This window comes from Solanum lycopersicum, chromosome 7, assembly GCF_036512215.1.
Source record: "Solanum lycopersicum chromosome 7, SLM_r2.1".
Taxonomy (NCBI): Eukaryota; Viridiplantae; Streptophyta; class Magnoliopsida; order Solanales; family Solanaceae; genus Solanum; species Solanum lycopersicum.
The window spans coordinates 60,430,644-60,453,821 of NC_090806.1; the positions used below are offsets into that span (position 1 = coordinate 60,430,644).

A 23,178-nucleotide genomic window follows, 5' to 3' on the forward strand; every position below is an offset into this window, starting at 1 on the left:
ATCCCTTTCCTGTATACAGTAAACAATTGGGTGGTGGTGGGGTGTGTGGATTTAAGTCTATGTGGGGTGGGTTTAAGGTTATGTTGGACATGTCGAATGCAGGGCGAGTTAAAGTGGGTTTTAAAAAAATAATGTGGGGCGGGGCGAGTTGCCGGTGTATGTGATTTTATGTGGATTTAAATTTAATTTTAATTTTTTACGTGTTATAAAGCAGCGATAAAATATTTTTTATTAAGATAATTTCATTAAAGTTACTAAAATATTCAAGATAATATATGAAAATGGTTCAATAAAGAATAATACGATTTCTTTCATGTTTTTCAATTGACCTCTACAAAAATAAAATTTTAAGTCACTATCCTGTTAAGTTAATACAACTTAAGAAAAAAATAAATTTATTTTTGTAAATTTTATTTTTAGTATCAAACATAACTAAAACAAGTAAATATTAAAAAATTATATAGGGTAGGTTCATGCGGGGCAGGCAAATTAAAAATTTTGCGAATTAAGCTCAATCCACACCATCCCTATCTTACACCTCCTCCCCATTGCCATCCATCCCTAGGTAGACATAATATTTGTAAATGAATCTCACTTTAAAGAAAAAGAAATTATGGTTAATGCACCTATCCATCAATTTTTCGCGAATTTGCTCATTCATTAATAAAATATAATAAATAAAATTTGTGTCAAGTTTAAATAACTCATTTTTTTTCAGAACGTATAAAAATTGAGAAATGTTATACTTTTAACAAATTGTGAAAATTTTTGTTATTAGAATAATAACTTTAAAAAAATTTAAACTAAATATTCAAATAGTATTTTGATATAGGTTAAACGATAAATCTATAACTTTATAAAAATGTGAGTATTTTAAAGGGAATACATTTTGCCTTTTCCCGCACAAAAAAAGATCACTCATTTGCTTGTCAATGAGTGTAGTACAAACGAGCCCTAATCTCCAGACTGCAATGAATTTCACAGTAATTTCAAAAATTTGAAAATCTACATCCCAATTCGCTACCATGTCAGCGCCGACGACTGACGCCGGCGGCGGCACCAGCGAGGACCGCCGGCAAATTCACAACAACAACAATGCAGAGAACTCGGACGGCGGTACCACCATGGCGATGCAGAGGAAGCGAGCTCGAAGAGTCAGCTTTGCTGAGATGACTTCTGTACACTTCTTCGACCGTGATGAAGAGTACGAAACTCCTCCTAACCTCTCCGGCAAAGCTGAAAATAACAGTGAAAGTGAAGAGGTGAACCTAGGTTTTGATCAATTGGTGGACGATCCCAAAGAGTCCTGGTTGCTCAACGAGGATAGAGAAGATGGCGACGAAGGAAATAATGAGGATGAAGACGAGGATGGGGATGATGAGATGCCTTTGCCTAGGTCGTTTTTAAGACCTGAAGAATCACCTTCTCCTGGCAGCAATTTCGGTTCTGCTACTTCAAATGATGGCAAGTGCTTTCTTTCTCCGTCCTCTTCTATCTGTGTGTGTATCTATGTAAGAGATATAGAAGAATGCAAAGGACAAGGGTTAATTTGTTTTTGTTAATTAGGTTTCTGATCCATATAGATAAATATAATGGAATCTCTGTGACATTTTCTTAATAGCAATTTCATCCACCATGAATTATCTACTAAGCATACTAATGAAACGAAGAACAGTGCATTCAGAACAATGTGTACAGTTTTAGCTAGATTTAAGCAATGATGATTTGAGATCTTCTTATTAAGTACTCCTAACTAATTGAAAAATCAACACAAGAGCACAATGTATTATGATCAAAATGTTACCTATGCAGATTTTATGATTCTCTGGGACGAATAGTATAGAACGCAAATAGAAAACTTGAAAAGCATATCAGAAGTCAATTCATACTATCTGCTGAAGCATACAACATTCTCAGCATGATTCGAACGCCAAAAAAAATTTAAAATCAGATTGAACACTATAACTATCCACAAATTTTTGAATCTAATAAATAAAAGAAATGCATCTTTAATTTGATAAATTCGAGTTTCAAAGGGACCAATAGTTCTCAACTAGAAAGATGGAAATTCTAATTTATTAGTAGTTGGGACTTCAATTAACGTATGAGATTTCAAGTGTTTTAGGTTCCTGTCTGGACCTAAAACAGTATAAGAAAAGGAGCATAATGATAAAAGAAAGAAACAGAAGTATACAAAATTATCTGAAATCCTGGATAAAGTAAAATAGGAGCTTGACCGTTTCAAATTTTACTCTTTGCCAAAGTAACATTTAGGGTAGTTCCCAAGCTCTGCACCTATTCCTCTTATCAAAATGTGGATGCTGACTCAAATTATATAGCCAAGTTTGAAAACATATCTAACATATTATTTGTATTATTTGCGAGTTAGAGGTAGAGATGTATCTAGGATTTAAAGTATATGGATTCCTATACCGACCTCAATTTAACATGTAATAATATTAATTGGGCTCCCATTCAATTATTTATTAGTGTTATCAAAAGCAAAAAAGCGCAAAAAAACACAAGGTCCATTGGGGATTTAATTGCAGATAAATTGTGGACTTCAATGGAAAAAGGTGCGAATGGAGATAAATACACACACACACACACATAAATGTTTAATCCAATACTCATAAAATAAGCATGAATAACAAATATATAGACAAAGAAATTAATTTTTTTAATGATAAAGTGACATAATTTGTTTAGTGTTCCTCTTTAGGAGAGCTTTATTGACAAGAATAAGTATGTCCTAGAGCCTTGACGACATTCAAGCACTCATTAAGCAAGACAAAGCGCTCAACATGGTTTGCGCTCGCTTCAGAGCTTAAGTGTGTCTTTGGCACCAAATGTACGTTGCGGGTCTACCCTTGGTTATAGGTGCCATGGCACCCCAACGCCTGTTTGTAGAACTTACGAATGTACTCTATTTAGTGCACAATATTAAAAAGAATTTTCTCGTGCTTGGCCCATGAAAAAGAATCAAGCAATCATGTGAGGGGACATGCTGATCTAACAACTTAAGCTTTTAGATGGTATTAAAGCATGTAAATGTCCTGAGATCGAATCTCACCACCCAAATAAAAAAAAAGAATTTCCACGTTCTTGACCCATGAAAAAAATTCAGGTCCACGCGCGAGGGGGCGTGTTGAAAATGTAATTAAATAATAAAAGTGTGCTTTCTCTAACAACTTAAGCTTTTAGATGAGATGGTTATACTTCAACACCTTGTATTGATCATCTTCATGCTAGAGATAGGAGGTTATGTATGTCTTTCTCGGAAAAAGAAGAGCTATGTATGGTTTTTATGGCTTGAATAATTGTTATTTTGAGAGACTAAATAATTAGGAGAGTTCGGCTCCTTTTTATTTTTATCTGTTATCTGCATTCTTCAATGCCCTTTTGCCTTGGGCCACATTTTGTGAAAGGACTTCTATGATATCTCATATCAGGATAGCTGCTTTTGCGTGTGAACATGCTAATAGATTTGTTATCTGGAAGGAATTTGTAGTCTTTGAGGTCATTGAATAGGAAATGAGAAAAGATCATTTTTTTTGGTCTGTTGATTGAAAGATTTTTTTTCAGTTTTGAGGGGTCTGTTCCATTAGACATAATTATGTTGATTTGATCGGAATGTTAAACCATTTAGAGTTTGTGACAGTAGTCTATTGTTTGGCCTTTATTGTGTGCAGAAGATAATTTTTTCGGTCCAGTATCTCCCAATTTTATAAGGCCAGGCCGACTATCAGATTCAGCAGCGTCAGACGAAAATCATGATATTACTATGGATTCAACAGCTTTCTCCATGCACTTCCGTAGATTTGTTAGATCAGATTCAGGGATAGACTTGAAGACCCCAACAGAAGTATCATTCGAAGAGAAAACACCGACACAGACCAGTCAGCGTAGTTCCATGGAACTGACAATAGCCAATAAGCCAATTTCTCAATCTTGTATGCCCGTTGCCAATTTTAGTGGCGTTAGTGATTCGAGTGACATGAGTCTGATTGGAGAAAACTCGCGAAGATATGATTATGGGATACTCTCTCCTGATTTAGAAGCTCTTTTAGCTGAAGGCCAAGAGAGATTGCATGCAGCTGTTTCAGGAGATACCAGTGTTCCAAAGTCACCAACAAGCAAGGAAATGGAGGTTGGAAGTACAATGATGGATTTAAGTGGAAATGGAGAACAACAAGCAAATGCAATTGGTAGTCTTAAAATGCCACTTGAACCTTTGTGCCAGAAAGTTGACGCAGATGATGGCTATAAGTTTCTTTCTCGTGTTGTTGATGGTGAATCATCACTTAGATCCACTGTTCCAGCCCCGGATAATAATGACGATAGAGTAAACCAGTCACTGAAGCAGTTAAGTAATGTAAGTACCCAAGTTATGGTTCGTTAATTCCATTGCTTAAATGCACAATCAATAGCTCGATCTGTTACTTTCTTATGGTTATACCATCTTGGGACACCACATGGTTGGTGCTTGTCTATAAATCAGTTCTTTAGTTTACATCTATGTAAATACTTCATCATTTTCCATTTGACATAATGTTCATGTCTGTACTGTTTTCTTCTCTGAAGTTCTTGACGCTGAATTTATTTGACAATTAGATGACTTCAAATATAATATATGATCATTTAGTTGCCATCGCCAATTCTTTTAGAACAAAAGGTGCTCTGGAACCTGAATCTCATTCTAATTGCATAGACTAAAGTATGACCGATTAACACGGTAAGAGTGATTCCTGTGTCAGTCTTATTTTACATATGGTAAATCCCATGCATCTTCAAATGTATTTATGATACCTGGTCATGTGCTTCTGTATTGTTTCTTAATTCTTTTTTTTTTTTGTGTGTGTGTGTGTGGCGGCGGTGGTGGTTAATCAATTAAGTTAATCTATATGTGGTTAGTGAGTGTTCTACAGTCCTGTACAAATCATATTGGGTCTAATATCTTTGTTGAATTGTCAAGTAGCTGATGTGTTTAGGGATGCATTATTTACAATCTTGTACATACCAGTTGGGGTTAAACTACTTGTTGAATTGTCAAACAAATATGCTTGATCCATATTCCTGAGTGATTTGTTTGAGTCAAATAGTTATGGTAAATGATTTTGCTGGTTAGGAAATTAGGCTTAAGCTACTGTGCTTTCTCCCAGTGCACTGACTTCATGTTTTTTCGTTGTTTAAATTGCAGGATTTTGGTGAAAATAATATGTCTGTCAAGGATGCTTCTGTGGTAGAAAACAGTGAAGCCCTATGTAGTAACAATGGTGAGCGTAGTGAATTTTGTGGGCTTCCATGCGATAGGGTATCTCCGGTGGTAGATTCAGTGTCCTCTTCACCAGCTACACAAAGACTAATAGTCATGGGTAGTCCTTCACCTGTCAAACAGAATTCAACGGCAGTGTCTTCCCCAAAAGATCTCATTTCCTTTTTGAGCAATGAAAAGAGAGGACCTTGGACAAGTTCGGCATCCCTCCAGAAGAGCATTTCCAAACTGCCTTTCCTGGAAGATCCCATTTCCTTTTTGAGCAATGGAAAGAGAGGACCTTGGACAAGTTCAGCATCCCTCCAGAAGAGCATTTCCAAACTTGAAAGGCTTAAGGCTTCTGCATTCTCTTCTTTCGGTGGTGACAAAATCCCCCACATGGGCGTTAGAGCTTTAGAATTTCCAAAAACACCTCCTTTGGATTCTATATTGAAGAAAAGGAACCTGGATATGGGAGTGAAACGTCTGGATGCCGCTATGACTTGTTCAGAGGAGCAAATTTCAGGTTCTACTATGAAGGAGGGAGAAAGAAAAACATTCACCCCAGGTGGTAGTTGGAGTAAGGCTCTTTCAAGTAGTGAAGATGTAATTCAATGTGAACAATCTTTTGGTCCAGAAAAGCCCGAGAAATCTCTCAATCAACTCGAAGCTGGTATTCTCCCCATGGATCAACTGTTGAAGCCTGCAGACCCCTCGTCTTCATCAAGGTTTTCTTTGTCAGGGAAGAAAAATGACATGGTTACACCAAATGACCTCAGACAGAAGATATCACTGATTTCTAGAACTGATTCCCCATTGGTTGATTATTCAGGGCGAGAGGAAGTGATTGCCATTGCTCAAAAATTGGTATTTACTCCAGAAAAGTCCTTGGATTCAAAGTGTACTGAACATCAGTCTAGCCCTTTTAAAGAATCAAAGTTGGATGATGAACATCTGAAAAGCTTTGGCCCGGTAAAAAAAGCATCTTCAATTAGTAATGTGACAGATGGACCATCTGTGACTGCAACGGCTGGCAACTGGTATTCTGCATCCACATTAACCGAAGAACAGTCTGGTTCACCAGTTGTCGAAGGAAGCAAAGTGTTAAGGCAACCAGAAAGGACACATAGCATAGAAGCTAAGCTCCCTGAGCAAACTAATGAACTGGGAAACAATGAGGTTTTGAGAATCTCTAGGGATGGAAGCTCTCATCTATCGTCAGCAATATTAGATGGGAATATTCAGTGTGCAACAGGTTTCCCTGAACTTGAAATTGATCCTCGAGAGAAAAATAAGTCTTCTTCTGCTTGCGCTGCTTCTTCCTCTATTCAGAATCTAGATTCTTTGGTAGTTGAAAAGGTAAGTACATCATTCTATTCTATTAAGTGTTGTTTACTCCTATCATTAACTATTTTGTAGTGTCAGTATGCAGACCTGTCCTACATGAGCCATGATGATTTGCTTATTTACTACTTCCCTATGGTTATTTTACCCTCTATTTTATTCTCTCTTATGAATGTGGTGTTGTCCTTTATTCCTTAAAGACACTACTGTCTTTGAGAAGTGTTCTTCCTTTTTTGTTAATTGTGGAATTTTGAAACTGAAATGTGAACATGATTATGGCTGGATCTTTTTTTTCAATTAAGAATTTGGTGTTTCATTTAGTTTATAACTCTAAATCCTTATTGTGGCTTCTATGCACACGCTAGCTGAATGAGTTTCTGGAACCTTTTTAGGTTGGAACTTTGCAACTTGCATACAATATTCACTTAGTACTTATATAACCATATTCTGCAGACTCCTGTAAAATGGTCTTCACAAAGTCCATCAGCAAAGGGGCATCACTCACTGGCACAATCCAACTCTATATGTTTCTCTATAGATAAAGTGATGCAATCTCCAAGATCCAATCAATCTATTGGCAGACCTAGAAACTCTTCTGCCCATAAAAGAAGCAGTGAAGAATTGACATTTGGAGATATGGAACACACAAATGAGATTATCATGTCTCATAGGAGCCCAAAACTCCAGAGAGGGGTTGGTAATTATCCAGGAACTTCGGGAAATCCTGATGATAGTGGAAAAGAAATGCACAGAGCTCATGATGAACTCAGACAGTGGAAAGATGTAAGATTGCTTTATGGTCTTCCTTTATTGCTTGCCTGGATGACACTTCTTCTGAAGAGAGCCCGTGAAATGAAAAAGCTTCCTCTTCACCTTGCAGATTAATTCCAAATTTATGGATGATGCAGATGAGTGGATATCTTTGCCTAAAGAAAGGCTTACTATGCCCGCGGTGAGTCTTCTCACTTCAAAATGTGCTGTAGAAATGTCTCTGTTGGTGGGATTTGCTTCTAGATATAAAATAACAGATCTTGATTTGTTTTGCCTTATCATCATTATTATTTGCCACTAAATTGTTGTAGATTGAAATGGTGGAAGACATCGTCACCCGGATGCAGAAGGCAAAGACATACGATATTTTGCACAGTCAAATTCTCACTCAGGTTTCTTTGCTTGGGGATACGTTGATTAATGTTTCAGAGATAATGAAAAGCAAAATAATAATAGATCAATTGTTTAATGTATTCTTTTTAACACCACAGGAAGTTTTAATAACTACTGACACTGATTTCCTCGTCTTTTCAGAAAGCGTCAGTTTCCAATTTTCAGGAGAAAAGGTAAATTCTTGTTTCACCTTTGTTTTTCCAACATAACTACTGTTCATCTATGTGACATCAGATTAGTGTGTGCTTGGAAAACGTGTCATCTCTCTAATTTGTAATGGTAACACAGAGCTGTTGAAGCAATAATGTTATTATGTCAGCTTGTACATGAGAAAGCAAAGTTCCACTTGAGGCGTGTGAAGAAGGAGAAACTGCTGGTAGTATTTCTGTCAATCTATTTTTATGATCATGTTGCCATTTTTTTTTTTTACATAATTTACTTAGTGCATACAGGAAAAATGTCAACTCTTGAATTCTGCAATTCAGAAGTCTCAAATGTCAAAGATCAATCATTCACTTCATAATTCTGTAACTGTCTCAAGAGGCATCCAGGGTGATATTATTTCTAGTGAGAGGTCATCAGCCTATGAAAAGGCTCCGCAGGAGGTACTTTATAGAAATCAAATTTTGATTACACTCTGCTGTTTGGAGTACCTATCACTTCTAGGACACTTTGAGGTGCTGGTTATATTTTCTGTCCAGAAGTTTAGGATATATTCAATGCATTTATCCACCGAGTTTAGAAGGCTGTGATTGGTCCAAAGGGCGGGTCACAGACGAATTTCTCGGTTATCAAAAAAAAAAGGAATGAAGCTAACAGGAAAACTTCCTTTTCAATCTATCATTTTATTTGCCTGGACCGTTATTTATTTCTCCATCCTCGGGGTTTCTTCTTTAGCTCAAAAGTTGGTGTTGCTAGGTTATAGTTGTTGATGTTATGAGCATGTTTATGTCATTAAATGTAAATTTTACTTCTGAATTTGGCCCATCGCTAAAAACTTGTAACTGGATTTATTGACTTATTGATCTACTGGATAATTTACCCGCGCTCCGCACGATTATATATGACTTTATTAAACTTACGAATGTGAATGTTCAAACTAAAGGAAAAACTTCAATTGAGCCCATACAATCCAATCTGGAAACTACACCGCAAAGGCTACTTCACAGTCAAGTCATGTTACTGGAATATCAATTCCAACCAAATAGCAATAGACACAGGGCCTTGGAAGGCAATCTGGTAAGCCAGAAGTCCACCAAAATTGACTTGTTTCTCATGGCTAGGGTGCAGGAAAGCCTGCTTCACACATGAGGCACTGCAGAAACGAGGATGGCAGATATGTTCTAGATGTTTTATGTGTGAAGTGGAAGTAGAAGTCAACAGTCATTTGTTTATGCATTGCAAAACTGCCTAAGCCTTTGGAGCAGTTTCTTGTGCATTTAGTTGCGTGATGGTGATGCACAAGACAACCTTGGAGTTGATGAATCAATGGTGAGGAATTGGCAAAAGAGGGAGGGAAGAAGATTGGTGGAAGACAATATCAGCTTGTACATGGTGGACCTTATGGAGTGTAAGGAACAATCGGTGCTTTGAAGATTAGAGTGTCAAGATACAGATGATTAAGATGGAGCATATAAGCCTGCTATTTTTTTGGTGTAAACAAGAGTTGGTAGGGGAGACAGTAGATTTGGTAGATTTCACAGGGAACTTGTAAAAGTACCCAAAGGGGGGTGTGGCCACCACTCTGGTTTGTAAGTTTCTACTTCATCATTCATTGAAATGATAAATTTTTTGTGTGAATACAAAGCTACCCTTATCGCAAAAAAAAAAAAAAAAGAATCATGAAAAAAAGGAAGAGCATAAAGTAATAATGTTTGGGAGAAATAAGAGAGAGATGGAAGGGAATTAAGAACACTGAAGACATGTCTTTTATGGTGAAAGTGTGGAAGGTGTTATGGGGTGAAAAACAGAGAGATCAGGAAGGAGATCATAGGGGTGTAACGGGTGGGGGTGGGGTGGGGGGAGTGCTAAAGTGTTTTTTCGAACTTTTGAGGATGCGACGTTTTAGTCTGAAGGGGCAGTGATTTGGTTTATTGTCAAAATTCTGTAGAAATAGTTAAATACATTCCTGATTTGTGGCTTGCCATGTAGGTGGGGCTTGGATCTCTTTTACATATAGACATATAAGATTGCCATTGGTCTGAGACTTTATATGTCAGTTATTATCCTTTCTGTATTTGTAGCTCGCCATCCACTTTGTGACAGTGTAAGTGATCGTAGTTGTCCCGATCAATATATGTGGTTACTCTACAGTTATGAAGGCTCAATCTTTGGTTTTAGTGCCTTTTTCTTCCCAGTTGAAGTTTGTCTTCTGTATGTTGTGAGGGCACGAGGTACATAATAATCATAAATTCATATTCTACTGATTTATCTGGTACAGACTGGAGTTCAGGTCTATACATCAAATTTAATTATGGCACACCTGAAAGATGGCAAGATGCATCAGCTTGTTCTTTAGTAACCATGCTTCTTGAATAACTAGTTAGCACTGTTACCTCTAGTATTCAAGAATTTTTCTTACATTTCAGGTTCTTTTGTCTTTATGCGATGAAGACATTAAGAACAACTGTATTACAGTTTATCATCCTCTGCACGTGTGCATGTGTCTGTGTGAGGAAGGATTTAGACCTTTTTTTTTTCATTTGCTCATGATGTGGATATCATTTATTAAGTTTTTTTGCCTTCTCTTTTTAGAGGACTCAGAAGTTTGAGAAATTAAAGATAACATGCTTGATATTAGCAAAAAACTTTTGTATATTTTGTTTGTGACATATATAAAGCTATTCCTCTGCTCCGTCTAACATGTCGTACTTGCTATGACCAATTTAATCTAGTTCTGGGATGCAGTTTACTAGTGACTTAGACAACTTACTCTTTTCATGATTCAAGTACTATACGAACGGTTTATGGTAATGCAGGTGCCACATAATAAAGGGACCACTATCAAGGAGGCTTTAAAAATTTCAGAAAGAAAAGTTGCAACTCTGACTAGATCCTTGCATTCTTCCTTGAAACTTAAGGGAGAACCAAAATGTGCCGATACTATCATTTCTGTTAAGGAACATCTAATGAGGAGATCGTGTTGTAGATTCCTACATCAAGATATGCAGGTCTCCTCTGTCCTGAGTTATAATGCTTCAAGCTTTTTCTTGTGTCACTAACATACATCATTTATTATTATTTTTAGATGTTTGTCATTCAGAATGTGAGGAAAGGGAATGGACATTACGATATCATCCTCAACTATCTTGATTTACTGGTTCAAAGGTTTCTCTTACAATTTTCCAACTATTTTTCACGATTACGTTTTTGAAAAAAGTTCTGTTCTACCTCTGTGTTGTGATTGTTTAGATTTTTATTTGTTTATAATTCCAGTTTGAAGGTGACTGTTGGTCCAAATCCAAGCATCATCATCTCTAACAATTTGAATGATCTACTAATCACAAAGGTAAAAGTCATGATTATGCTGAGGAAAATTATTTTGTATTTCATTTCCTAGTTTGATTTTATTTTGATGTGCTACATTTTGGCTTGTAGAATTTCCCAAATATCAATGCTTGTGCTGCATTAAGATTTGTGTTAAAGGCTGAGATCTCAAAGAAATTTGGTGCTAGGACTCCCGCACAAGAAACGCAGGTAAAAAGTACAAGCTAATGAATTTCCAAAGCAACAATAGACAATTTTGTATATCTATGTAAAGTACCTACCACCTTTCTCACATTGAGAACAGTTTTGAGAAATTAGAAGAAAAAAAGAAGAGCTATGTTGTCATTCCCTCTACCTGCTTTTGTTGCAAAGAAAACTGACAAGGTTCTTAGAGACTTTCTATGTCAAGGAAATAGAAACAAGAAATCTTTCAATCTTATCAATTGGATATACAGTATTAAAGGGAAAAAGGATGGAGGCCTTGTGGTTAGAGGTTTGAAAATGCATAAAGTTATCCTCTTAAAGAATGATTATGGAAGTTCACAAATGAGGAAGTTTGTGGAAAATTTCATCAAAACTAAATAGGACATGACAAATGTACAAATGGTTAAGGCTAGTTGTATTTCTTTACTGTCTTTTTGGACTAGCGTGGCAGCAGATGCACATGATTGTTACAATGTAGAGGCTATAGTAAACTTTATTATATCTCTGCATAATCTGCGAGAATTATTTTTGTGCTACTCAGTTGCTAATTTCCAACATACCCTTTATTCTGATAAATTTGTAAAAATTCACCTTTATCATTTTTCTTAGAACTCTTTATGAGATGATTTAAGCTACAAAAACTTTATGACTTGTTTTGGTCTTAGAACACAAGTTTCAAAAGTATTTCTTTTTTAAACTTCAGGCTAGTCAAACAAGTTCGTGATTAACACATTTTCTTATTGGCTTGTGGTGACTATGTCGCCCTGAAAAGGGGTCACGTGACTAGCACTCCATGGCATAACCTGCACCGGGAAAACTTATCAAACCGTTTATTTACAGGAAATTTGAGAAATAGTTGTTTAATTCTTCAAATTTCAACTCTTTCAATAGTTGTTTATTGAATTATAGGTTGCGACAACCATGGATTGATATTTAGCTCCAATGCTGGATCTTGCAATCATGTGTTGGTTTTTGCTCTTCTTATATACTGGATTGTCTCAACCTGAACACTATATCCATATTTTAAATGTTGATTAGACGGACCATATGCAATCAACTTGTGCATATGGAATAATGTCCTTAATTCAAATAACGTCACCTGTTTCCTGGAGCAAAACTGAAGAATACAAACTAATGCGTCTCAACGACCTTCAAATGGAGAATCTGTTTTTTTTAAGAATGATAACTTTTACTTCAAATGGAGAATCTAGAAACTCACTGATGAAACTCTCTCTAAACAAAATTTCAGATCGTGTTATACAGAGAAATTTCAGTTTTCCAACTGATCTCTTGTTTCCCGTAGGGTCTCTTAGAGGTCCCCTTTGACCTGGGAGAAGCTTAACATTCAGATGCATGGGGTATTGATAGGTCTACAGTTTGTCATCCTTGTTTTCTCAAGTATGTCCTGAGCATACTTCATTGTGAAATAACAATACTTGATATAGACTGAGCTACTTCAATACCTAGGAAATAGTTAGGTCCTTGGTATGGAATTACTGAAAGAGACATCGCTACAAGCTGTCAATGCCCTCTTGATGACCATTTATGGTAACTGCTAACATAGATTATCAAATAGATGCATAGATTAGAGGCTGTGTGTCAGTTAAATAGAGAGCGATCAAGGTCGCTTCAAATCGTGTCAAACCATATATAATTGTGCTAGATGTGGAACCCATAATTGAGTAATTTAAATGTTCTCACTAATGATTTAAGTCTTTAGATGGGACGATCATACACTTCAATATGGTTTCAGAGCAGATAAAGGTCGTGAGTTTGAGTCTCATCGCTCTCCTTTAAAAAACCCCTCCACATGCTTGGCCTATGTAAAAGAATTTGGTTAGCACCTGATAAGACCCAAACATATCATTCAAGGTTTACTTAGTTCAATCTACATATCTAAAGGTCTAAACATGTCAGTCAAGGCTTATGATCTAGTTCAATTTCAAAAAATAGATTTCAGCTCTAGGCCATCAAACCATTACACAACTAAGGGTGAGGTCTTTACTCACCCATCCTATTTCCACCATTTCGATAGTCCATTAACAACTTTTTGATCATTTATGGTCATTAATTACAATTTACAACCACCAACCTTCAAGTTTTTCTATCCACTAACCACCATTAATACCCCTTGATGATGTGAGCACCACTCCAACTTCCATTGAATAAGTAATATCTACCACACATATTACATAGTCTACCCATATCACATTGATACTAATTTATCAAGCCAAGGTGGAGAAATCACCTTAAAGGATCAACACCCCAACTCTTGTCCTTTTGAAGAACTTTTTTTAGCAATCTAAGCACCTAGAATTAGGTCTTTGAAGGGCTTGCATTTATACGCATTAAATATCCCAAAGTACCGGTCCTACCTTTGTTGTTTGATCAAGTCTTAGGGTGTAATTTTTCTCCAAAACATGTCCCCTAACTCATGACTTGAGGTTTTGGACAAAATCTTGAAACTCCTTTTACAGTGGTTGAGGTTTCACGATGTGGCATATGGTGTTGGGGCCACCGTGTGGGTAATGTGCGAGTTGCTTGGCTTGCCAGACAAGTTTCACGCCTTAGATTTGATGGTCATTGAGCTTCCTTGGGTAACGTGGCAGTGAGGCTAATGCCTGATCTAGTTGACATCTGGGCAACCTTCATGTGTTAGAGTCAAAGTAGATCCAAATTGTGCTGGATTATTTTCTTGAACTCACTCGTTAATACTCTGTTTCACTGCACGCCGTGACTACCGGGTGACTTCCTTGCCTACCAAGATTGGGCTGAAATGTGCAAGAGAAGGCCCAAAATAGTTCCTCATCTTTGGGTTAAAACTCAAAGTCATCCTTGAGTTTTCATTATTGGTCCTTCCCTAAACTTTAACCTATTTTTTTAACATTAATTTTGTTCATAATTTTATGTAAGGAATGTCCCATCGTCTTTTTATATATTTAGTAGAAATAATAATTCTATGTGAGAGAAGGTGAGAAGAACACATTGTAGTTCAGTATAAATATTACTGCACCTAAACTAAGAACATTTTAACATATGACATTGCAAGAAAAGAAAAAATTGTACTTTTGTGCGTGAAGTCGTCGTGATGAACCTCTCAACTTTGCCTGCAATACGATCTCTACTAAACAAAAGAAGGTATTTTTCTTCTTAAAATCTCTCACATGGAGTTATTAAATGAGGATTAAACATTCCATACATAAATTATGAATAAAATCAATGTTAAAAATTTGGCAAAATTTTTATGGAGGACCAAAAGTGTGCCAATATTGCAAATATGAGTGAGACTATTAATGCTCCATGTGAAAACTGAAGGAGGACTTTGAGTCTTAACCCAAAGATGAGGAACTATCTTGGGCCTTTTCTCGAAATGTGCTAAAACTTCCTCATGAAAACATGTCCATTCGTTATCCATGCCATGATGAGACTCCCTTAGCTTCCATGCAATGGGCGCGTTATGGTGTGATAGACTTGTAACATATTTAACCTTTAAACATCAAAATTCTTCCCTTTTGAACATTAAAATCACATATATCTGCCTATTACTTCTGCTGCTTTTGAAGCTTAGAAAGAAGATGCTGAAGCGAGATATAATTCCTGCGTAAATAACTATAAAATCCACCGAAAGACTTATTTTGGGCCATTGATTGTTGGACACAAATGAAAAACTATCAGTAAAACGATTCTCATGATGTTCTTTTTCATGTCCGGAACTGTGTTAGAACTTTGACTTTAACTACTTGCCTTTAGAAGAATTTTTTAACAGCTAACCTTGCTGAGCTGCTTTTTGAATTCCGCTTAGATACTTCAAGCTTCTTGGATTAATAAAAGTATATTGATAATATGTGCAGGTTACCAGTTCTCTTTTAGGCAACTCGCTTGATGTGGTCACCGAGGTGCAAAAGGCACAAACACAGTTCCGGAACTTGGCTGATATTACCTTTTCCACTCCAACTGGTATTGTTGTTGAATTCTTTCTTTCATTTCTGGTCCGACCTGCTGATTTCTGCTTATGATATCTGTTTGCACTTAGGCCTGTACTTCTCTAGCATCAGGTGCTTGCTGACAATTATTTCTGTAATTTCAGTAATTTAGAATTAATGTTTGAGCTTTTTTTAATTAGTCCTTCTAGGCTTCTACCCTATATTAATGTTTTAGGTTGTTTAATTAGTCCTAGGCTTCTACCCTATATTATGTGACATAATTTGACTAGGTATGGAATTTTAACATGCTAATATATATGACTTTTATGCTATATTGATGGTGTGAAATTAAAATAATCTGTGTAAAGCTAATTTGAGAGAACATTTGAATAGATTTATTTCTGCAAAATCCTGAAATTTGCAGAAGTTACATTGAATACATCGTTAATGGAATGGTTTAACATGTCAGGATTTTCTAAAATAGAAAGCCTCTTGTAAAACAGAACAGTGTGAATATTTTAATACTGTTGGATTAGGGGTAGTAAGTTCTAATTTGTATGTGTTCTTATTTAATTTAGTTGTGCTGCTGTGTGTCTTGCAAGAATGGTCACAAATGGTACCGTTATGGAAAGACTCATTCTTTCTTCCTATATAGTTTTAATTGAATTTTAGATTATCATTTCCTTTGTCTGAATACATTGATAGCCCCTAAAACTTGTGAGTAATTTCATTCAGACACTTGAACTGGACATGTTCCAATTAAGCACCCAAACACATGATAAAGTATTCCTATTAGACACTTCCAACTCATATTTTGGAAAAGTTTTTGTGCGTGATCACTAGCCCCCTTATGTTGATACATTAATAACATAAAATTGCCTCCTTTAATTATACACATCATTTGGAACTTGCATGAGGTTTCCCCCTTATTGAGGTTAATGCATACAATTAAAGGAAGCAACATATTTTAAGTGGTTAGCTTATTTCGTAACAGACGGTCGGGAACAGGCGCAAAGGTTTTCCCAAAATTTGAGTCGGAAGTGTTTAATAAGAGAACTCTATCATATGTTTAGGTCTCAACCAGGACATGCCATAGTTTGAGTGTGTAAGAGAAATTTAATGGCAAGTTTAAGGGGTTGTCGATGTATTCTACCGTTTCTATTGTGTCTCTTCCTTTCAAGGGGCTATTTGTTATTCTTTTCATCCACCTTAAAGTTTTCTTTCTCTCGTCTTGTAAGTTTCACATAAGGCTGTGCCGCCTGTTTGTTGCACATCCTTTTTGTATTTCTAGCTGCGCAGTTCTGATGATTGTTGTCATTTTTCATGTTCTCAAGTTGTTGAGCTCCTCTTACACACCACATTTCATATATTAGGTTTCTAGCATGGAAATGTACTAAGGAAATTGAAGATAAGTGACTAGTAGCGTCTAGCGATAGCTTTGCTGTCCCCAGGAGATGAATACTGTTAATTATTTTCTTTGGCTGCATGGTTATATCGCATGATTCTTTAGTTCTTTTATCACCAAAAGGAGGGAAATGTGGATTAATTCATATTTTAGGATTGTTAGACAGATGAATTCATGTCTAGATGACACACGGGCACTTCATGCCTTCACTTTTACTGCAATTTATTGGAAACTAAAATCTTCTGCAATAAACAGTAAATTTGTCCTTATGGACTAGGTTTTTAGTAGTCAATGCTATTGCAGATAATTTAAACTATTTTGGTAGTATAAGCATGGGACGTCTTTATACTGAACACTTGACTTCACGTTTGCAGTTGAGAAACTTGAGTTGCAGCTTCATTTTATGAGTTTTACTACTGGCAAGAAGGTGAAACTGACACTAGACGTGTCATGCTTGAATAGGTACAGTCCTTATGTCTATACAGCTATCTTTTGCTTTCACCTTTCACATGATGGTGTATGAACTAGTTCATGTTTCCGGCAGGATAAGTTGTCTTATACTGTGCATTATAAGTGTCCCTTTAGTTCTCAAAACCAGAAAGAAGAGAGCAAACTCAATGTTGTAATTAGTTTGATAAGTTGGTTGCTTCTTATGGGTGATAAGACGAGCACAATGAAATCATTTAAGCAATCTTTTAATACCAATCTATCTGGTCTCGGTTATTCTTGTTTGGTTTCGCTGTCCTGGTTGGGAACATAGAGAGCGCGGGTTGTTTGTGTGTCATTTCTTGGAACAGGAGAGTTGATATGATCTGAACATAATAATGCTCCATTAGTTCCAGTATTTCCTCCTTAGTGAAAAACTTAAAAACATTAGCTAGTCACTCTCCTTAGTCTGGTAGTTTTGAAACTGCTAGCTTGTCTCAGATGCTGGAATCATATGATTGGAACATCTAATTATTATCTAGATTGGATAAAGTGGTACATTTGAGGCACACTCAATGCTCTAAGCAAATAGGTGTTGAATCAAGCAATTAAGGTGTACTGGTGACCACATGTGGCAGGACAAATGCATCGATTTAGACCATATTTCGTATGTTACCATGTCCAAAATTGTCTGAAGTTCTGCATTTATATCATTTATCACCTCAGACTCCTTACTGGTAATTTAGTCAGAACTGTTTTTTCTAATAGAAGTAAATTTTTCAATGATCATACAGGTTTTGTTGATCGTTAGTGAATTCTGCTTTTCATCAATTCTTCATAATATTATCACCAACTTCTTGTTGATATCTGACAACATCTTCATCGTGTCTCACAAGTTACTGACATTCTGAGGATTTTCTGACAGAGGAGTCTATCCTTCAGAAGTTGTTCCATCTCAGTTTGCAGCTCTAGCTGTTCCGGCAAAACATTCAGATGATCCTCTACTTGGTGAAATTAGAGATGCTGTCAAAAGCCTTAGAGCTGGATACATGAGGATTATGCGGTTATGTGGTTGTATTTCACAGGTGGTTCAAGCCTAGAGCGGATAACTTCAGCAGAAAGGAAAAATTAAACAACTTGGACGAATGGACTCTTGTTGGGGCTGCCACTGCATGGAAGGCAAACAAACTTACCCTTGCGTTCTGCTATTGTTGTCAAATTGCACTTGTTCGACATTCTCACAGGCCCTCTACTGTGTTAACAACAACGCATCATATGTTGAATGATGATGGTGGTATATAGGGTGAGAGTATAGCTGCACGTATTACTTGTTTCCTTTGATGCTGAAGTATTGTCCTCGGGGCATTCTCCCAGGTCTGTTTGTTCTTTCCTTATTTTGAAGTAATTCAAGTTGTTAGGCTAGGTGCATTTTGCTCATGCACATGTGTCCCTAAAGAAAGGGTGAAAACTGACAAGGAACACTATAGTTTGCCTACTTTAGCTGTATGGTTTCCATATTCTTACCAGCTATGGGCGTTTTGTGTCTACGTCTTGATGCAAATGAATCTAAAAAGTGTCGTAAATATTTGGAAATGTGATTTTGGCCAGGGATGGTTAGAATTAATTATCCATGATTCCATTTACTTTTCCCAGGCTTGTTTGGTCATATATTCTACTAATTGTCCTTTATCCTTAGAATACCACCACCGAGTTTGTACTCTGTATACAATATAATTTAAAATATCGAATTAATATAATCTAATTAATTAAATAGACTTTTTGATAAATGAAGCTGTGTAACATGTTTGAAGTACCACACGCCAAAAAGGTGGGACTTATGGTTTCTTAATTAAGAAGCAAACTATTCTCAAGGGTTCTCCAACTAACTATTGATATTGACTTATCATACATATTAATAATTTCGTCTCAACACACCATTAATGTTAAGGTCCCTATACCTCCCTTTTTCTTGTTTTGGCTTTTTAATTATTGGTTGCAATTTTGTCAAAGAAATTTGGGGGGGGGGGGGGGGGGGTTGTTCAAAATTGAATTTGAAACTAATAATTCAAATTGAAAAAATTGATGATTTTAGCTGTTTCAGTAATAATATTGGTGCTTCTTATATTGGATTTATCGATTTTTAATGGATTGAAATTTTCTGTTAACAGATTAAATAATAATTTGATCGTAAATTATGTTTGTATCAAATTCTTTGAGTTTCATATTTTTTATTTTTTACGATCTCAAACTCTCGATTTACTTATAAGATGCTAGTGAACTTTTAAACCACTACGTTATTTCTAAATGATATATTCACTCAAATCTTAACGGTTAAATTGCCAATCAAATTTATAATTACAGATAAGATAACAAGTTGATATGATTTAGCATATCTACAGACCAGTAATTAATAAGTCAAATCAAAATTGTAATGAGCCAATCAATATACATCGTTGAAATATCAAATAGAATTGCCAATATGAATGTGGATCTTCGACCTTTGGATTTTGGTAAACAACCAAAGAATTTGTTTTGTCCTTACCAAACAAAATCTAGTGTGTTAGAAAGGTAGTGCCATTATGAAACACACATAAAATAACCACTCCTATAGACGTTATCAGAATATTTGACTTTGACCAGAAATTAAATTATAATATAAAATATAATATTATATCTCAAACAAAATTCAACAACTTAATATATTTGATGCTTTAAAATAATTTGCTTCACACAATGTTCAATGACTTTTTATTGATGCTTTACTAGTTAGCTTTATATATCTTATAAGTATAAAATAATTTTTTGAATTTTAATTTATTTATCTGATTTTGGTTGTCATCTCTACACTATATTTACAAGTTTAAGGAAATAAAGTTGGGCAATTAGAAAATAGCACAGTGCAGTTGAAAGAAAGGGTGTGACATTTAGATTTATATAAAGTTAAATAAATTTTTATTTTATTTAATTCATTTTTAAAAATACATATTTTTTCTCTTTTGATAATAATTAATTTTAATTTTTTACGTTGTATTTTTAAGATCACAATGTTAGCATCTTTGAGTGTGACGTAGTGATTAATGAAGTAATTGAGAATTATGAGATCTTAAATTTAAAATTAAGCGAAGACTAAAAATATCAAGTTATCTAATAAATATTACTAAGTGAAACTAATCTGAAATGTATAAAAAACTGATCTAAATATTATTAGGATCATAAAATGAAAAATCACAAAAAGCACATCACGTTTTTTTTTCCTTTCTTTTCTATCATGTGAGAGGTATAAATATTACATCACTCGCAGAAAATGGACTAAAATTTATATTTCTTTCTCTTGCTTTTTTTTATTAAACGAAAATTTAATTAATTAATTTGATTTTTTAAAATATTTAAATCAATTAAGCCAATTTTTTTTCATTTTAATTTTTTTTGAAATTTTTTTTTTTGCTGTTTGATTTTTGTGGACTTCTAGAAAATATATAATTATAGAAAGTTTTGGTCAAGTTATATATAGTATCCTTCAAAAACTTATCTACATTCGTAACAATTTAATCATTTCTAAGAAATACAGTAACTTCTTTTCAAGAATTTTACTATTTCTTTTGTTTCAATATATGTGACACATTTTATTTTTTAAGAGTCAAATAGTTAAAGTTTGATAAAAAATTATTTATGAATCTTAAATTTTTTAAAATAAAATTTTTTATATTTGTAAACTACATAAAAAGTATTATAACTTACAATAATTGACAATTCAAAATATTTAAAAGATATATGAAAATTTTACGATAAAAAGCTACATAGATAATAATGATACAACAAGCTGTTTAGTTAATATTTGATTTAAATAGAAAAATATTCAAGTAAATAAATATGAGCTATTTTGAGCATGAAAATACACTCTTGGCATTATCAAAAGAAATATATAAATTAAACTACAGTAAATACAAAAATCTGATTACGATAAAGTGAAACACATGAAAACAAACAGAGAGAAAAAAAAAAACAATGCATAATAATCTTTTTAATTCTAAAGAAGGCAATAGAAATAGAAATAGATAAATTACAATTTTGTTTAATAACTTAAAATTTTAGATATTTATAAAATTATAAATTATTTTAAAATTAAATTATCTATAATTATGGAAAGATAAATTATTAGAATAGATAAAGGAGTACTATTTTGTTGTTGTTGGTGTCATTCTTATTGGTATTTGTTATGTTAGTTAATTAAACCATGAGATACTTTTTCCTACTTTTTATTCTTATCCTTTGTTGTGGATGACAAGTTTCAACCTTTCTGGGATGGCATTCACCAAATATAATAGTATATATTAAGATACCTTTTTCTTTTTTTCTGGTTAAGGTCTTATTATTGGCTTAAATTGATTAAAACTAGTGAGTAGTGACACATTTTGGATTTTAGAAATTTAAAATAAAATACACTAAATTCTTTCTTGTCCATCATTTTTACTATTATGATTCCCCTTCCCCCCATACACACACACACATTTTTCTTCAAAACCTGTAATTCAAGTAATTGAAAAGGTGGCCATGCAGGGTGCATTTGACATAAAAGGAAAATAGTTTTTGAAAAATATATTTCAATTTTTTTATATGTTCGATTGACTTAAATAATTTTGAATTTTTTTTTTGGATAAACTTATTTTTCATTCATATTCAAAAAAAGTAGGACAATCATTTCCTAAATAACCTTTCAACTTCACCATCTAAACCACCTAAACGCCCTCCATCCGTAGCCCCATAACCTATCACCTCGTGACATGACTTACCCTGCTCCATACCAACTCGAGATTCGATCCGAGATCACCTAATTCAAGATCCAACCCTAAATTGTGAAACTATCACGACCTTGACACCGAAACTTGACCATGTTGGGGGTTGGTGTCAAGGTTGATCGTTTGAGTTTCGAGGATCGGGGTTTGGAATTGAGGTTGGGTCTTAGGTTAAATTGGGTCTTGGAGTTAGAATTGAGTCTTGAGGTTTTGGGAACAGGTGTCGGAGTCAAGGTTAAGGGTCGTGATTAGTCTCAGGGTTAGGTTTAGGTGGGTGTCGAGTCTCGGGGTTAGATTTTGAGGGTCGAGGTTGGATCTTGGGTTTAGGCCAGGTCTTGGGTCAGTTAAGTGATCAAGATTAGGACTTGGGGTCAAGCTCCAAACCAAGGTTGGATTTTGAGGTTAGGGTATGGTGTCGAGCTAGGTGGAGTCTCGAGGTTGGGGTTGAGTCTCGAGGTTGGGGTTGAATCTCGAGGTTGGGTCTTTGGGATATGGATTGTGGTTGGGTCTCAAGATTTTTTTAAGATCTCGGGGTTAGGTTCGAGCTCAAGGTAAAATCTTGAGCTTAAGGTGCGGGTTAGGGTTAGGGTTGAGCTCGGTGGGTCTCGAGGTTAGGTCTTAGGGTTGGTCTCAGGGTCAGGATCAGGGTTAGGTCCCAGGGTTAAGGGTCAAACCTCAGTTGGTGTTAGGTTGGGGATAGATATTAGGTTGGGTTCTCGAGCAGATGTCAAGTCAGGTTCGGATCCTACGTTGGGTCAAGATATGGGTTTTGGTTTATATTATTTTCCTAGATTATATCGAAATATTCTCGAGACAATATTTTTTCCTTACACTCTAAACATCTTAAAATAAGTAAGAAATCACTTATGTCAAATAAATATTTTCTTTTTCTACGAAAATACCAAGCACACCCTCATTGTCGTTTTAGTAAAACTCAATGAAACATTTGACAACTTTTGTGAGGTAGGACTTCTTTCTTTGTTGAGTTAGTTAAATATTATTAATCGTAATCATTTCCCTAGATTTGACTTTTTCATTAGTCAAATACATTACAATAACAATAACAATTTCAATGTAATTCTACGAGTGAAATCTTGAAAGCAAGAATGTATGCAAATTTTATCTGTACCTATGAGTTAAAAGATGTTGTTTGCAATTAACCCATAGAGGTACACACTT

General features: G+C 35.1%; 1 protein-coding gene across 3 annotated transcripts; it reads left to right on the forward strand.

Moving 5' to 3' along the window:
* Nucleotides 1–880: 880 nt before the first annotated feature.
* LOC101266239 (uncharacterized) lies at nucleotides 881–18,849 on the forward strand. Of its 3 annotated transcripts, none has more exons than XM_004243832.5 (16): nucleotides 881–1,464; nucleotides 3,693–4,375; nucleotides 5,201–6,613; nucleotides 7,052–7,381; nucleotides 7,479–7,550; nucleotides 7,681–7,761; nucleotides 7,904–7,935; nucleotides 8,051–8,138; nucleotides 8,215–8,367; nucleotides 10,741–10,932; nucleotides 11,010–11,089; nucleotides 11,198–11,270; nucleotides 11,360–11,458; nucleotides 15,304–15,409; nucleotides 17,155–17,242; nucleotides 18,132–18,849. In XM_004243832.5, exons 1-16 carry the CDS (start codon nucleotides 1,026–1,028, stop codon nucleotides 18,304–18,306), a joined length of 4,104 nt encoding a protein of 1,367 aa, XP_004243880.1. In that variant the 5' UTR covers nucleotides 881–1,025; the 3' UTR covers nucleotides 18,307–18,849. The 3 variants fall into 3 exon arrangements, with proteins under 3 accessions (XP_004243880.1, XP_010323923.1, XP_069143098.1); XM_010325621.4 differs by having other exon boundaries at nucleotides 8,248–8,367; XM_069286997.1 differs by having other exon boundaries at nucleotides 18,001–18,138.
* The last annotated feature ends 4,329 nt before the right edge of the window (nucleotides 18,850–23,178 follow it).

Excerpts from the sequence above, each read along its gene's own strand:
- LOC101266239 (XM_004243832.5), top strand. The coding sequence starts at position 1,026 with ATGTCAGCGCCGACGACTGACGCCGGCGGCGGCACCAGCGAGGACCGC. Across the intron at positions 8,139-8,214 it reads TGAAGAAGGAGAAACTGCTG|GAAAAATGTCAACTCTTGAA; the intron begins GTAGTATTTCTG and ends TAGTGCATACAG. Across the intron at positions 15,410-17,154 it reads TACCTTTTCCACTCCAACTG|TTGAGAAACTTGAGTTGCAG; the intron begins GTATTGTTGTTG and ends TCACGTTTGCAG.